Source organism: Puntigrus tetrazona, chromosome 19 (assembly GCF_018831695.1).
Source record: "Puntigrus tetrazona isolate hp1 chromosome 19, ASM1883169v1, whole genome shotgun sequence".
In the NCBI taxonomy this organism is placed as follows: Eukaryota; Metazoa; Chordata; class Actinopteri; order Cypriniformes; family Cyprinidae; genus Puntigrus; species Puntigrus tetrazona.
The window spans coordinates 14,907,029-14,924,523 of record NC_056717.1 but is presented as its reverse complement, the minus strand read 5'-3'; the positions used below and the strand labels follow the sequence as shown (position 1 = coordinate 14,924,523).

General features: G+C 41.5%; 2 protein-coding genes across 3 annotated transcripts; both read left to right on the top strand.

Annotated features, from left to right (window-relative positions):
• Positions 1-413: 413 nt before the first annotated feature.
• On the top strand, positions 414-2,863 carry LOC122323256 (UPF0500 protein C1orf216 homolog). Of its 2 annotated transcripts, none has more exons than XM_043216949.1 (2): positions 414-566; positions 1,518-2,863. In XM_043216949.1, exon 2 carries the CDS (start codon positions 1,546-1,548, stop codon positions 2,533-2,535), a length of 990 nt encoding a protein of 329 aa, XP_043072884.1. In that variant the 5' UTR covers positions 414-566; positions 1,518-1,545; the 3' UTR covers positions 2,536-2,863. The 2 variants fall into 2 exon arrangements, with proteins under 2 accessions (XP_043072884.1, XP_043072883.1); XM_043216948.1 differs by lacking the exon at positions 414-566 and adding an exon at positions 573-722.
• A 6,261-nt stretch (positions 2,864-9,124) lies between these two features.
• Positions 9,125-16,897, top strand: psmb2 (proteasome 20S subunit beta 2). Its single transcript, XM_043218212.1, has 6 exons — positions 9,125-9,332; positions 10,415-10,537; positions 10,865-10,935; positions 15,844-16,006; positions 16,097-16,146; positions 16,706-16,897. The coding sequence occupies exons 1-6, from the start codon at positions 9,242-9,244 to the stop codon at positions 16,805-16,807; spliced, it is 600 nt and encodes a 199-aa protein (XP_043074147.1). The 5' UTR covers positions 9,125-9,241; the 3' UTR covers positions 16,808-16,897.
• Positions 16,898-17,495: the final 598 nt, after the last annotated feature.

Here is a 17,495-nt window from a genome sequence, read left to right as displayed (position 1 = left end):
TGTCATGGGATAGGGAGGGAATGTACTTACTGAGTCTGTCTGATGTACAAGCACCAAAACACAGTCACACAGTGCCTCATGATAAGACCTTTAACAACAAAACTGCAGGCCTATTAAGAGTTACTGTAAAATAGCCATCCTGACATTATACACTTTGTAAGAATAAAAAGTATTTTCTGACCAGATTGTCATCTCGAGTAAAAAATATTTCTGTGATATTTATTTGTACACTGATGTTATGATGTACGTATATCTGTCAGAATTGATTATATTAAAAAAAAAAAAATGTTTTAGTTAGAGCCCCCTCCTTTCTTCAAGGCTTGAATTGGTTTTCCCACACTATTTTCCACTCATTTCACCGGGTTCAATCTCATGTGGTCCCTTCCCAGTTTAGGAAGTGAGTCATAGCCCAGTGGTCCGCTGCGGTACACGGGAAAAGCGAGCGGATGGGAGGGAGGGAGAGAGAGGAGGAATCAGATTAACATCGCTAGAGAGGGTCGGTCGGAGGAGGGGAAAACAGGGACGACGCCGTATCTTATTCGCGGACGGAAAACGGACAACAAACCGTAAGACGATGCCCTCTAATAATTGATTCTCAAATGTTATTGTCAATCAGACATTTATGTAACGGCTAGATAAAATCGGAGGAGGTTTAGGCTGTCTGAGGATGTGCGCTGTTTTCCGCCGCGTTCCCGGCCGAGCGAGAGAAGCTGAGAGATGGGGTGAGACTGGCGTAACCGCCGCTCTTATGTAATCCAACCGGTGTTTATTTGGATTTCTCTTGGTTTTTGCGGCTGATTTGTTACCGATTTTTTTTTTTATTATCTGACTCCGCGCTGACCTTTATTTTGATAGCGTTTGCGCGGCTAGTCAGGCGTCGAGCTCCAAAAAAAAAATGCGTTTGATCGGTGGTTTAACGTTAATTGATTTGCTTAATGCCTCGTGTATATTTATTTTAACGCGGCGCTTCGAGCTGCTCCGATCGAATTGGGTGCAACGTCAAGTAAATTACAGCAGGGATGTTAAATATGCCGAAATACACCGAGCTTTTCAGGTTAGCACAAATTTTCGGTCCTGTTCTTGGGGCGTAATTGGACTACTTGCAGATTTTATGTCCTCAATCGTTTTATTATTTGCGCCTCGGGCGCGCAACCCTGGATCGCTGGTTGCTGTTCTTCAGCACCACAGCGCCTGTCACGCCGAATGATTGACAGGCCCCCCAAGTTATTACGTGGACTATATCTGTGAGAGGACATCTGAATATTTCATGTCACCGAAATGGAGAACATGCCGTGGAATTGCACCACTGAATATTTCATGTATTATTTTAACCATTATTAGTGAGGGATTTTAGCCACAGATATTATTTACGGTGTTTTAGTGGCCTTTCAGCACTTTTCTGTTTTGTTTGAAACTATATCCGCAGCTATATAATAATATAATGTATTACTTTGCTTTTGCGTCCTGTAAAGACTGTCAAACCGCTAACTTTCTTTTTTTATCTCCCCGTTTCAAAGAGCGAGTGAATCTCAAACAAAACTGAAAATGCTTCAGCAAGATCGGGCCGTGAACCCTGTGCTTGGAAGTCAGGCTCTGGTCGGACCACAGTCAGCCTTGCGCATCCATAGCACCAGCAGTCAGAAGAGATGCGAGAAAGATGGTAACTTCAACTTCCTGGGGCAGGATGATGACCCCATGACAGGAGATGAAAATCGCAATCAGGTGCGTCCAAGAGCTTTGGGCCGTGATCTGCCCCTTTCTGCCAATCACTACGGACTTGGACCCCTCTCCCCCTTGTCTCGCCTGCCCTGCTGGAGCCCTTTGGAGCCTCTCCCTGAGATTGAAAGTGGAGATGATATGGGTGGCAGAGTGCCTCCAGATGGCGCAGAAGAAGGCAAGGTTGATGAAGAGATGAGGAGAATGACGGATGACGAAAAGGAGAAAGCGTTGGTAGAAAGTGAGAAAGTAGAGGACCTACTGGATGATGATGAAGAGGAAGATGGTGTGATAGACTGGGCCGACAGTGACGAAGAGTTTGAATTCAGTTACAGGTCAGAAAGCTCTTCTCCGCTCAGCACAGGGAGTGGTGACATTGGGGGCGCGGGGGCCCACAATTCCATCTGGGATCAAATCTGCCGGGAACATCCAACGGCAGACAATGAAAATGCGACCGTGGACACCCTGAAAAACCAAAACCGTGCGGATAAGAAGGCAGAGCGGCGTCGAGAGAGCCTGGAGGGTGCTGACGCGGTTGAAGACGGCTCATCAGACTCAGACACCGACCCTTGCTCTGAGTTGCCGGACCTTATGGAGGCTGTTTGGACTCTACAGGACCGGGAGAGGTTCAAGGCACAGGAAATGGAGAAGCACCAGGTCCAACTGACGATGTATCGACGTCTGGCCCTTATCCGGTGGGTTCGCACCTTACAAAACCGTGTCCAGGAGCAGCAGAACCGACTCCAGTCCAGTTTCGACATCATTCTTACGCATAGGAAAGAGCTTCTGCGCATGGGTGCTGCCACTGCTGCCCAATAAGACAATCTGAGAAAAGTCATGAGACCAGCTGATGACTATTATCATGTGAAAAGTAATCTTTGTGCATCTTATTCTTTTGAATCAAATTGCCTCCTGGGTCTCTGAACTGTTTTGCCCTATAATGTTCCATAATGCTAAACTTTTATCACTCTTATCATAAATGTGGTTAAAAGTTCTCCAGAACATCACCTTGAACTGCGCCCGCATGGTTCCTGATGTTTCTGAACTCCTCCAACGACCAACCACCTCCTCCAACTGCTTAAAAAAGAAAAAGTCATATAATTTTGTGTGTGTGTGTGGTATAAAATAAATTATATTTAACAATAAACGCACAGTGTGTCTTTTTTTTAATGCACAGCGGTAACATCTAAATTACATTTAAATCAAAGCTATTATGTTTTGACTAAATCGGTTATGATTTCACGTTACACCGTTATAAATACTTTCAGGAGTCAGACCAGGTCTTGAATGTTCCTTAGGGTAACTACAGCACATGTTCACTTGATCACATTTCCAGTCCCAATTCAGACTAACGTAGTACTGACACATTATATAACAATATTTGGCAGCTCTCATGTTCTAAGGATTGATATTGCTTCACCCTTATATATTCGAGACCCTCTCTTGACATTTAATGACAGTGCTTTCTTTAAGAATCACACAGTGTTCAATTGTTTCTCCTTATCGCGCAGAAAAAAGTGCTGGATGAGAGTTTTAAATCAAAGTGGCCTACATCAATCTAAATAGCACGGGCTCTATATCTTGTTGCCCCGGGCTTAGAGCGTCTGGTCTTTCTCTGTGTACGCGTGTGTCTGCGTGTTTACGGAGATACCAGCGTTTGTCCTATAATCCACAGTCAAAGCAGAGCTGCAGGGTAAGAGTTGCACTGGTTCCTTGTCCCTGAGGGATTTGGACAGAGCGCGCCTCGGGGCACCTGGTCCAATCCGGCCCGGTGAGCAGCCTGCAGGTCCAGTCAGACTCGGCAGCCAAAAGCCCGGGGCGAAACGAGGGATAATCCGAGCGTTTCTCACCCAACGCGGCGAGTTTTTTTTTTTCTGCTAACCGTGTGCGCTTATCACACCCTTTTGCGAATGTACTGAAGAATTAACATGTTTAATGATTCGGTTCGTCGTCTTTGGCTCAATGTCACACTACCAAAAGTGCGAGCTAAGAGAATTACACGTCTTTGAAAAGCGTTTTTGTCTCGGAGCGCGAGAATTATAACCAGATGCAAACTGCTAAAGAAAACGCGTGTTGTACAAGGGATAACATTTCTTGCGTAACAAATAACGACAGCTCATTTGCGTGCATTGGGAGAAAAAAAAAAAAAAAACAGAAAGATAATTTAGCAGTTTGGGACAGTGTTGTTTTCTGTTCGGATTTCGCGCGCCACTCAATTTCGGCGCTTCTCGCTAAGTTTGCTAACCGTCAACTTTTCTGAAGACGTTTTAAACACGGCACTTCGAGCTTTTGTGCTATTTAAATCTGCAATAAAGTTAATAACAACAGCAGCCTGCTTACGTTTGTCGATGAACAGTCAGCTAAAGGCTTTAGCTTGTTTTGGACTAGCAAACTGGATGTTGCCATAGTAACTTCTTCAGGTAGAAGTTCATCGGTTGTTGAGTTGGAGCCCGTTAACTTTTAGGCCCAATACCTGAAAACTACGTTTAAAAAAACATAAGCTAATAATAAGTTAATGTAATACGTATATTCCTAGCCTACTGTACTCCTAGTCGTTCATTTTCGTCTTGACTTTCGTTTTAAGGAATAGTTTAAGCAGCCGAACAGCGTGCGGAGAGACAGAATTTAAATTTTCGGTGAATTCCTTTACGCGGATAGACTCCATTTTACTAATTACCCGTTTTAGGAAAGCATTTAACTAATCTCCATTAGAAACTGTACCTCGTAATTCACTGTTATCCCGCTATCCTGCCTTTAAGGCCCCTGGGATGACTCTGGGGGTGGGATGGTGGGGGGGTTGTTGATCCTGATAGTTCAGCAGTGTTTTTTTGATGCGACTCTGTGTGTCCTCACCCCAACATAAAAAATAAAATAAAATGAAGTCAAAAGCCACACTGTATAATGCAGGCGGTGGGACAAACTGCTGAGTGAGAAGGTCCCCGCTGGGCGCGAATAACGGCGACGGTGAAAACGTCTCTGCACCCGAGGAGATGAAGCGCATGGGTGTGCTGAAGGAAGAAAACACCGCGTTTCTCATGATGAGGAGCCGCTGATTTTGCGCCCAAAATTAAAAAAAAAAAAAAAAAAAAAAAAAAAAAGATAGCATATAAGATTAGCATAACACGTAGACTAATTAAACATGCATCACCGGTTCTCTCAGGTTTTACCATCAGCTAAATTCAAACATGTTAAACATATAGGCTAAAGCCTGAATAAGCGGCACGGTCACTATTCAGACTACTGGGCTTTATAACAATGTTAGATATTAATTATTAGATATGAAATTTTTTTATAGACTAACAGCCCATACTGTTAAATCGTGAACTGTTAATTGTGCATCGCGTTTTTGCAGAGGTGCATGTGGCATAATTCCAGAATAAAATAGCTTGCAACTGTTTAAGTGTGCACGCAAAGCGAAAGGAGCTGATTGCATTGAACGTTCCTCAACGCGAGGGGGCAATATCAGTCACATTCAAGTGAACAGGCGTCACTGTTGGTAACTGTGTCCCTTCTCATGTGTGCCCTCAAAGATTTTAAAGTCTCTTTCTCTGTCTTTCTTACCTCTCCCCTCATCTTTCCCTCTTCGTGATGCAGTGTGACAGTGAAGTAGCCCCTAGCACTCCACTGGTGTGGAAACAATCAGCTTGGACAGAGAAGGGGTGGCAGAGAGTCAGGGGGATGTGGACAGCCTTGGGGTCCATACGATATATAGATAGAAATATAGATAGATAGATAGATAGATAGATAGATAGATAGATAGATAGATAGATAGATAGATAGATAGATAGATAGATAGATAGATTTGAAATAAAGGTTCGGTGAAGACAGCTTTATTCAGTTTTGGTTGTGTTTAATGATCTGCTAGCCTAGTAGACATATTGAAGCCTGTTGGTTTAAGTGGGATCAGCTGCCTCGCCTGCTTTAACCAGCTAATAAATATGAAAACAGCGGGTTTAAACTTTTATTCGTTTGCTGCTTGAAAGGATTATACCCCTCTATGGAGTCCCATGTAAATCTCGCAACCTCATAATGCCCAATGTTGTCCCATAAAAATGTGTTGAACAAAGGCGGCTGAATAGAGGCTCTTTCACGCATAAGGGGGTTTTCACAGGACTTTATTGACGACGGGTCGACCACACCACGCCCAGAGATAATCTCTCTGCCGGTGAAAGCGCGCCTCAGAGCGGCAGGTGCGTGTGCCAGGCACGGGGGTCATAGGGCCGACGGTGGTGGGGGAGCTCGCCATGTCAAATCCTCCCAGCTGCCGGTAGGAATTTTTTCAGAGGCTGTCACTTCCATTTAGCTTGCTCTTTTTCACCCCTTCAGATGAAGTGGTCCCTCTCGTGCCCAGGTCCCGTGGACGCCCTCCGCCGCTTGACAAAAGCAAAGCGCCGCTAAACGACGACAGGCTGGAACAATGAATTCAACCCGGCCCGCTCTCAGCACCGTGAAATTGCAGATTAAACCGAAAAAGCGGTGCCGGTGACACCGGCGTTGCGTTTCTTCAAGAATGCAAATGTGGAAATTGCAATGTCGAACACGCTCACGTCGCGGCTGGACATACTTCCCTGACGCAACCTTTGTTCACAGTCAAAGTTTTGACCAGATAAAGTGAAAAGGCATGGTTATATTGTAGCAGGTCATTTTAGGATTTTTCTTCAGAGTGTTATCTGTTGCGGTTTTGCTTTATTGCGTTTTTACAGATTCCTTTGCTGTCACTATTCCGATATTGACTAGCAGCCTAACTAACTATTCGATTGCAAGTAGTAGATAAGTAAAGTAAAAAGAAGATAAAGGGCATTATACAGTTCAAATTGTGTTAAGTAGCTTCAAAATAAACGGCAATGTTCTTGCTAAAAAATTTATCAATAATGTCACAAATTAAATTTCAGCTCTGAATCAGCTTCAGCTTAATTTTAAATGTTGTTTTCATCTGATAGTTGCACTTTAATAAATAATAATACTCAAAATAGGCTTTTAATCCATTTAATTTTATGGAATTATGTGCTGTTCACTTTCTAAAATGCATTCCAGTTGCTACAGGTGCCAGTGTCATTGTAGATCATCTCACTTTTTGGAACTATCCCACGTTTTTCAGTTTAGTATGAAGTTACACTTTACCGGCAGGTTTGCTATACTTTATAGTAAAAATAAAATTGGTACGATGATTACTTGTAACAATTAAAATACCCACTAGTCTAATAAATAGATGCTAGTAACTAAGGTATAAAAATTCTAATCCAGAGGTGAATAATGCATATCAAAAATGCACAAATAATAACTAAAGTTCTAGTAAAAAAAAATGCATTATTGTCTGTTGTAAAGAATAAACATCTTGCAATCCATTGATCAGAAATTCCCCCATACATACGCAACATTTTGAACTATTTATCACCCCGAAGACTGCAACCTCCATATTTCTCATCCACTGATTGAAGTGAGGCCCACACAAAAACCATGAATACTATTAATTTGCTCTGCCCCCTTCACGCACCACCTATATTCTTAATCTGAGTTCAAAACATGCCCTACTCTTAACAAACTACCCTTGGGCTATGAGTCCATAATCCCCAAACTCAGACGAGTCCCTCTGGAGTCAACGTGTCTCTTAATGCTCAGCGCCGTTCTTTCTCTGAGTCTCTGGCTGAAGAACCCATCTCAAAACAGGACAATAGCACCCATCGTTTTATCTGGACGGAGCAGAAACTGCGCCTTTTTCCCTATCTCGAATACCACTCATATATAACAGTGCTCAAGCACTAATTTATGTTCAGATGACAGAAAAACAAAAATTTCAGTTAATGAGTTCGAACTGAATGAAAATGAAACACCACCATCCAGACTTTAGATATTCCAAACTTGGAATAATCCTTAAACAGCCAGGGGCCCCAATTATAGCTTATATATTTGCACCAGTGCGCAGAGCGTGTCTCACAATTGCTGAGAGGGCACAACAGCGAGAGCAGCGACGGCAGGAATTGAGCCAACAACTACCAGACACAAACCAGATGCACCCGAGAACCAGACTGGTGCATGGTGCCTAAATAAAGAGGAGCTGCGGAGAGAGAGAGAGAGGTGTATAGATTTACCAGATAATACGCAGCGAACGTGGCGCATGATGTATGTCACAGTGTGTGCGAGTGTATTAGCAGTCAGAGCACTGGGCCCCGGAGGCGATTCCTGTGTGTGCTTGCGATAAAGGGGGAACTGGAGGAAGTGAGGGAGGGTGGGGAGCAAGAGAGAGAGAGAGGGAGGAATAGTTCGAATTGGAGAAGGATGTGGGTTGGCGGAGGGGTGGGGGAGTCAGAGACAGAGAAACAGAAAGAGAGAGAGAAGTTGAAGGGGGGAAAACAGAGTGAACAACCAGCAGAGCTCGGAGCTTTTATGATGCTGTCAAGATTCCTGGATTTTGTCCCCATCGGGCTCTCTCTCTCTCTCTCTCTGCCCCTTTTCCTCACATGAAAAGAGGGGAAGAGTGTCTTGGCAGGGTAATTAAGAATGGCCTCTAAACACAGAAGTATGGCAGGAACACTCCAGATGAAAGTAAATGATTAAAATAATTACAGGCGCAGAGCTGACGAGCCGGAGTGCGGGGTGGCCGCCGGACATTTGTCGGTAATTAGATAATTAATCTGAATGCAAATGATGAGTCCTAACGAAGCAGTCAAGCTGAACCAGTGACAACTACCAAAAGAGAGACGAGGAGAGAGGAATACTTTCATCACATGGATACACAATCTTAAAAAATGTTAAAACTCCGCACAGTATATTAACGAAAGTAACATCTCCCAGACGAAACGGGATAATATTCGTGCCACTATATATCTAAATACTGCAAAGTGTGTTAATTGCGCCACAGTATAGGAAAGGGACACAAAGAGGCAAAACTAATGAACATGAATGGGAGTCTTTGTAGTGGTTGGGGGCTATAGAAGTTCCTACTGCAGCTGAGGGTATACAGGATCTGAAACCCCTTCTGTCTAGACAACACGATCAATCATTCATACTCACTGAAGCTATTCTGCGGGAATGGAACGGGCATAACACTATACATTTTTACTGATGCACTGCAAAACATATAATAAAATCACAAGTCTGAGGGTTATCTATCTATCTAGAGAGACAGAATGTATTATTCTAGAGATTTAATATAAAGATTGTAATTTGTATCAGAGGTAACATAACTAGCCTGTTTAAGATTGTATTATTTATCTTCACTTTTACAAGTTACAAGTCTAAAAAAACACAAATAACTCAGAATAATTTTAATGACCACGCCATTGCGCACTGTGTAATATTATAAAAAGACTTTTTGTCTTCCCACCGGACTTTTTAGCGCTTACATTAGTTTACCGTAAACAGATTGTCACGTGACAGCCGAGGACGCGCTCTCTGATGACGTCTGAAAAGTGCGCCGAAGTTGAGCTCCATTCAGGTTTTGCTGTGTAATATCTGATTGAGCTGCACTGTCCGTCTGCTTACTGACCAGAGCCTGTTTTTTTTGTCTGTAAACTATTTCCCCAATATGGAATACCTGATCGGGATTCAGGGGCCAGACTTTGTGCTGGTTGCGGCAGATAATGTAGCAGCCAGCAGTATAATCCAGATGAAACACGGTGAGTTTGACGTGTAGTAGCATGTTAGCAGCGCGCTAACCGGCCGGAGAATCACGCGTAGTAATCTGTAAACATATTGTAGACCCCAATAATTTACCAGATTTTAATGATTATACGCGCCTGTCTTAATTGCATTTAAATGTCGTCCGCACTTCTGAAAATAAGACGATAGCTAAGAAGTTTTAGCCGAAGTAGCTACCCCGTGCTAACACAGTTTGTGCGTTGAATTGATTTACATATTAAAATATTAAAATCAGCACATTCAACTTTATTTAGAACACGCTTTTAAACTTCATCGGAGCAGATCGTCAGTTATTATATTTAGTTTATCCTCGATTTGTCAGTTCAGCGATTGTTTGCGATGAGTTTGCGATTTATTTGTGAAAGTGAAAGTAAGATCGCCTCCATAATTGCGAAGAAGGCATATTAAAATCAAAAAAATATCAAATTATTCTCTATAAAGAAAACCCCACGAGGTAAAATTAGTGTTGATGTTTATATTTTAGGTTAAAACTTAACGTTACTTTATCCAAGTGCCATCATACTAGAATTAAGACTTAGAAGACTTTTAGCAGATACATATAGTGAAAATGTTGACATCTTTCATATACAAAATTTTGTCCAGTTCTCTCAGGAAGAGCAGTGTGTCTCCTCCTGATTGGTTGTGGCTAGAAGGCATGCAGCCAAAAGCCAACAATAAGTAGAATTTAGTTTACATCCACCCCAACCCTAAGCAAAAACGATAATTGTTGTACAGTGTGAGGGGAAAAATTATGCTATTGTTGTGCCCAAGTTCATTAAATTTAGCCGTTTACCTTCTAACCTTAACCTCTTAATGCCAGCTGCGCCTGACAAGCAGTAGCTAGCAGAAAATAATAACCTTTATTGTGAACTGAGTGCCGTTGACTATATCTGTAGCAAGAAGATGACCCAAGTAATTGACTGTAGCCATAAGAAACCCCACTTTCTGTTTCCACAGGAAACTGTATGGGTTCGGAGGTCAAATAGACCTCCAAGTAGACTATGAATGTGTTAGGGTTGTGTTGGAGGCAGTGTTAAGATGACTTGTATGTATCTACCAGATTATGACAAGATGTTCAAGCTCAGTGAAAAGATCCTGCTCCTGTGTGTGGGTGAAGCCGGCGACACGGTACAATTTGCAGAATACATTCAGAAAAATGTCCAGCTTTACAAAATGAGAAATGGTAAGCATTATTTTTTTTTTCCTTCTTCTGAAGATTAACTGATTGTAATGGAAAGTGTCTTGAAATGTATCTCCTGTATAGAGCATCAGGCTGATAAACTGTCTCTTGGTTGTGTTGTTTTTAAACTCTGACCATATTTTGCTTTAACCTCTTGGGAATACATTTACTTTAAGTTTTTAGTTCAGAAGAGTTCTAATACTTTTTGTTTTGCATGCCGAATTATCATTAGAATTGTACTTTGTTTAAAATCTATCACACTGCATGCGCTCTACATGGCAACTGTTTCTGTTGTTTTATTAATTGTTTCCGGTGTATCTGTTTCTGCAGGATATGAGCTCAGCCCAGCGGCTGCTGCAAACTTCACAAGAAAAAACCTAGCAGACTATCTGCGGAGTCGGGTTGGTACAGAATCACTGCGTTCGAGCACAAAATGTTCTGTGATCTTTGAATGCGCTTTTAAGTCTATAAATATTGGATAGTTTGGTTCCAAACCTTAATTTTTCCATAGATGAATTACGCCTTGTGTAAACTGGTGATTTCCAACCTGAAATACATCTACAGTGGATCAGACGTAGTGTTACTTGTAAATATTTTTTCCCCTTTTTACTGTATTTACACTTGGTCAAAGGGGTATGCTGGAAACCAAAGCAATAGAAATGCCATTCAAATTAGATACTTTATTATATGCAATAGGTAGTCTATAGTGACTGCTTTTCAAAAACCTTAGGGTTGGTAATGTAAAAATATAATCGCAGTTTTAAATACGTTTCTTTTTGTGGTAATGCATAGACATTTTAGTACTTTTGAGTTACTTAAGTCTTCAGTGTCACGTGATCCTACAGAAACATTTTCGGTTATTATTTATTAATGATGAAAATAGGTGCTTAAAACAGGGATTGTAGGAATGCATTTATTTACAATTTAAATCTTTAATAACATTATAAATATCTTTACTTTACATTTTTATTCAGTTTATTGCATGCTTACCGTTTTAAACAAAATAGTGTGTATATATATATCAGTTAAAAACCCTTTTTTAATCACTTTTTCTTGCACATTGCTTTGCTTTCTCTCTTCAGTCTTTTTTCGACTCTGTGCCACAGAGTATATCTGAATGCAGCCGGTGTAAAGCCTGCTTAAAAACAGATGCCAGTATGTTTTGAATGTGTGGAGGTGATATCAAGGTCTCAGAGGTCGTTGACACCTGCGCCTCCTATGTAATGTGATCCTGCTTATATGATACATTCTCCAAATGTGTGTGTGTGTGTTAAACTCAGGGCAACATAGAGTGCACCCATCTGTGTAAAAATGGGCTTGACGCCATACTGGCTCTTTTGTCTGGTAGAGTGTGTGTTAATTTGTTAGGAAGAGTGTAACTGCCTCCTGTCACAATAGCAGAGTGGAGAAAATGATTACAAAAAACAATTAGAGCAAGCCAAAAGGGGGGAGAGGGTGGCAGGGGTGGTCTCTGGGGGGCTGAGAAAGTGCTACAAGTTCATATATCCGCACGCTTTTAGCTCGTCTTAGCATAAATGCTACTTGCTCACGGAACTAGCGAATAAATGAGGGGGTTTCAATATTTTTCCTCGAATGTGCCTCAGAGCGAGGCACATTTGGCTAATAGATTGTTTTGTTCACATATTGATACTTGCGCACTGCCTTAATCTACAATGTGTGGCAATATTCAAAGGAAAGTCTCAGATTCATCTTTAAAAATAAGGATTATGGGTACAACCTTGCGTATTATTTAACCCATTTCATTTGTGCTTAAACCCTTCGGGATGTTTAAATGAGAGAGATGTCATGCACGCTTTAAGGACCAGGTTTCTAAAAAAACAACTGGGCCTCTGGGGCTCCCCTGGAGTGGCTCCTCAGACAGATCTTTACGTAGAAAGAAAGAGACGGCAGATGCTCGGAGTCCAACGTACTGTACAGAACTGGCTCTTTGCAGCCGAACGCGCGTTTTCTGTGGTTTTGTTTTATGCGCTGTGCTTTTTGTTTTAACCATGCGCCGCATCCAACATCCCCTTAAGCTCTCCGCAGAACAGTCCAGCAACAGTTTGCCATCATTGGCACACACGAAACATTATTGGCCGCTTATTCTCTCCCAGCACACTGGCACAAATAATTACTGGTGCCATATTGCGAGGCATTCCCCTGTTCCGCTACAGATGAACAATTAATACGGCAGATTGGGCAGAGATGCCAAAGAGGAGAACATGTCCTGGGGCAGCGGGCAAAGGGATGGGGAGCGTAGGAACAGAACATGAAAGCGAAAGGAAGGATGAATGAATGATATGGTACAATTATCAGTCTCTGTGCAAAGCTTTTGTTTGGCGTCCCTCAGTTTTTGTAACGGGGACTCAGGTGAGAGGAAAGGCTGTAATGTTTGAACCGTAGATCATGAGGTTGGTGGAGAATGTGGGAAACAGGTGTTGGGTTTATACGGAGGGGTAGATGGCACTCGGGGGAATTTTGTACAAACTCAAACCTTGTCTTTCAACAAGCCCCTGTTCCTCTAAACCCTCCCTACTGGGAGTGAAGCATATTGCATAGGTGAGCTTCTCTAGGGGGTGTTTACTTACCCAAACGTGCCCCAGAGACCCGCCGAGAGCAGGGGGATGGCCCAGATCAGATTAAAGCCTCTCAGGTGAGTTGAGGTAGAGCTGCTGTAGTCTCATCCAATCTGAAAGGCACTGGACATGATGCTATATTCACACTTACACTTTAAAAATAAAGCTTCTGAATGGGGTCTTTACATTGATTCCATAGAAGAACCATGTTGGATTTCCAAAAGAACCTTTCAGTAAACAGTTTTATAAAGACAGTTTTATTTCCGCTACAAAGAACATTTTTAAACATTTAAAATGTAGATGTCTAAAGGCTTGTAAAAACAGAATCTTGCTCGGCTGTTGCTGTGTTGAGTATTTCTTAGACCGTGTCCACATGTAGGCAGAGCTTTCCCTATCCAGTAATTATTTTTTCCTCGTTCTGGAAGAAAAAACAAACAAACTGTAAACAATGTTTTGTCTCAAGACATATCTGCATACACACGAACCACTGAAAACGATGTAGTATACATGCCAGACCAGTATGTGGTGTCGTAATTTAGACACGTGAAGATTTGGCACATGCGCATAGACCTTGCAGGCTGTGTACAAAACCAACACGGCTACACACAAGAAGATTTTGCTTTTAGTAAAGCTAATAGGCTCAGTAGCTTTGGCAGCATGAACACAAACATGTAGTCCACCGTTGCTATGTGACATAGCAGTGTCTGATTAGTGTTGAGACCTGGGACGATGACATGGGGATCCCATTTTCAGATTGATCCACTCTAGGACCCAGTTAAAAAAAAAAATTAGCAGTTTTAAGGTCCCAAAAACTTGATCCATTTGGACAAAATACAGATACAATTCAGAATGTTATCGTATACAGCTAAGCACATCTCAGTTGTTGACAGGCCCTTGGAATATAAAGCTAAAGGGGTTTCTAAGATATTCTAAGATGGTTCTAGGCTGTGATTTTTTTTTTTTTTTTTTTTTGTACAATTCTAATCTGATTCTTTAATTTTTTTTTTCACTTGTTTTATTGTTTACCAGCTTAAAAAATTACATTTAGTCACTTAGAAAAATAAGATCTCTCTTTGACATGGAGTTTCTGAAAATCCATTGATTGTTTAAAGAGTCATTACTTGGACAAACATGAAGTCTTTTCTGAATATTTAAGCCCAAAATATTTTTCTACGCACATGCAACTCAAATTTTACGGATACAAAGACCTTTTTGTCGTTCGTAACTTCCGAAGAGAATTTAATACACTAGAAACTTTCTAAAAACGTTTGCATTTGGAAGTGTACTTTAGGCACAAATGTTTGTCAAAACTGAGGTAAGGGGTTTGAAGAGAGTTTTGTGTATTTTTGTGGTTTTGAAGCACCCTACAGTCAATTGAGAGGAACTTACTGTCCTAAATGTATCAGTGGATAGCTTTGCATGTGCATTTGTTGCTGATATGACGCAATCCACCCTTTTCACAAAATTTAATACCCATTCACCAAACTCCCAGAACAGATGTTTTTGGGAGGAGTGTGGGAAAGACAAACAGAAGCCATTAACCTTATTAGTCAGCGAACCATCAAATGTATTTTTTTTTAAACCGATATCTCAAGGTAAAAACTTAGTCATTAGTTGAGCGTAAAGTTGATATGTCGGGTCTCTCAAACGCTCTTTGGAAGTTCTACAGATGTCTTACACTTGCAGATTAAACTGTGAATTTTAACATTGGAAAAATGACACGCTTCACCTTTTAATCCACCCGATGGCACCAAATTTGGCCGATTGCAGTGGAGGCAGAACGTGGATGAAAATCTCCCTATCTGAGCAGCCGGGAAACGTGGGGGAAAGCGAATGTAGTTTCAGCCGAACAGAGTTTTGAGATAGAGCGAGCGCAAGCAAGATAGAGGGAGGAAGAGGACTAAAAGAAGTTTTAATGAGAGCTGGCACTGCTCCAGGGCATAGGGGTGAGGGCGGGAGATGGAGGGGAGGAGAGAGGAGGTGGGTAGGTGCTCGCGGCAGCAGGGGTGCCGTCTTCCTGCAGATGTCACACTGCTGGTGACACCAGCGACCCCCCCCAGACCGCTCCACACTCCCCTCCCTCCCCTTCTCTCCCCTTTCTCGGCTGTTTCACACCCCTCCCTTTGCTCTCCTCTCTCTCTCTCTCTCTCTCTCTCTCTCCCTCCATCTAACCCGTTAAAGTTTGGTGGTTGTTAGTTTCAATTAGATTCTTTGAGTCCGCGCTTGAATTTTTCTATTTTATCGTTAAAAAAAACCTTTTTTTGTTATGCAATTTTTTTTAATTTTTTTACATGACTCTCTGAAATACTTGATTCTGATTGTTCAGTTGCTGTCCAGTATTTTCCATAGGGCATTTGAGTCTTCATTACTCTGCTAGTTTCATGCCACCTATATTGCAGTATCCAGCTGCCACAATGGAATAAAAAATACATTTTAAAAAAACTCAGATTTGTGAGTGTTTAAAAAAAAAAAAATTCTGTGGCATAAATATGCTTCCATATTTTCTTATTTAATATGTATGAAAATATTAATATTCAAATCTATGTGTTTGGCCAGTAACCATACTATAAGTGTCAGATTTTTGTAATTGCAAGATAACGTCCACTTTTTATCTGGTTTTATTTTGTGGTAATGACATACTGAAACACACATACAGCTGTAATTACATCTCTTCCTTTTTGCATTAAGTCATAAAAATAACCTTTTTTTTTTTTTTTTTTTTTTTTTTTTAAGACTCCATACCATGTGAACCTGCTCTTGGCAGGATACGATGAGACTGACGGTCCAGGACTGTACTACATGGACTACCTGTCAGCTCTTGCCAAAGCCCCCTTCGCCGCACATGGATACGGTGCCTTCCTCACTCTCTCCATCCTGGACCGATATTACAGACCAGGTGATCCTGCACTTTCACTTATGAGGGTATAATTATTACCGTTTTATTTACAGAGTTCTAATCCCGTTTTTCTATTTCTCCTCGCTACAGATCTGACTCGCGAGGAGGCTGTGGATCTGCTGAAGAAGTGTTTAGAGGAGGTAAGTTAAGATGGCCATATGCTGGTCTGTTCATCCATGTAATTTCATAATTACTGGTGGTTGCTGTTGGAAACATCACTACTGTTATTGTTCTTCACACTTAAAGTTAGATGCAAACATGTCCCATAAATGTCTCCTAATGCTTTAAAATGTAAAATATTGTTTGCTTTTTAAAAACAAATTCTGTGTTGGAAACGTGATGGAAATTTTTCAGCAGCCATTAATCCAGTCATCATGATCCTTCAGAAATTATTCTAATATGCTGATTTGCTGGTCAAGAAACCTTTTTTTTATATTATATATATATATATATATATATATATATATATATATATATATATATGCATTTTAGTAAAATATTTTTAAATATTATGCATTTCAAAAGTATTATATATTTTATAGAGAGAGATTTTGTAATATTATAAATGCATTTACTGTCATCTGTACTGATTAAAAGTACTATATTGTCTAAAAAAAAACCCAAAAATGAAAACACCATAGGTTTTATGTTTGCCACCTTTTATAACCATTTTTTGTATATTTCCTTTTTCTCCAACAGCTCAACAAGCGCTTCATCCTGAACCTGCCTTCCTTCACTGTCCGTTTGATCGACAAAGATGGCATCCACGACATGGAGAAGCTTCCCGTGGGCCCTAAATGAGCAACTACTCTTATTCCCCTTTAGTCACACTCTTTTGTACCGCAAATGCAACCCTCCATGCTCTAATAAAAACATTGACCCCCCTGTTAATTATACCGCTGTCTTATTTCCCTTTTATTTTAAGAGGAGAGCATTTATTCGTGCTCTTCATTTTTGTAGATTTTGCCGTTTTCCACACCAAAACGCACTCGAAAGCGCGTTGGATCTGTTCACGTCGTACAGAAGTTAGAAAAGAGGAGAGAGAAAAAGGAGCGGCGCGTGCTCATGCTATCTTTGGATGTGTACTTGTTTCCTCGCTGCTTTGTACACAAGTGTTTTTGCACTCGCGTGAGCTCGTCTCCTTCCCCTCTCTCTCTCCTCCACAGACAGGTGATTAATAAACATTAAACAATCCCTCTCTCCTGAACACACCGGAATCTAAAGGGACGAGCAGCATATGTTCGCCTGCAGGCAGAGAGAAATGCAGAGCAGCCCTGCTGAGTGTCAGAGAGACAAGAGAGATGAAGGGAGGGAGGGGGTCACGGCGAGGGGGAAGCGGGGAATTGACACTCGGGATGGGTACGTGTGTGCGCTCGTGTGAGTGAGAGCCGGCAGGGGGGCAGGTATGGAGATGGAGAGGCCCCTGAGCAGACGAAGAAAGGTAGAGTGACAGATGGGGTGAGAGGAGACAGAAGCGGTGGAAGAGAAG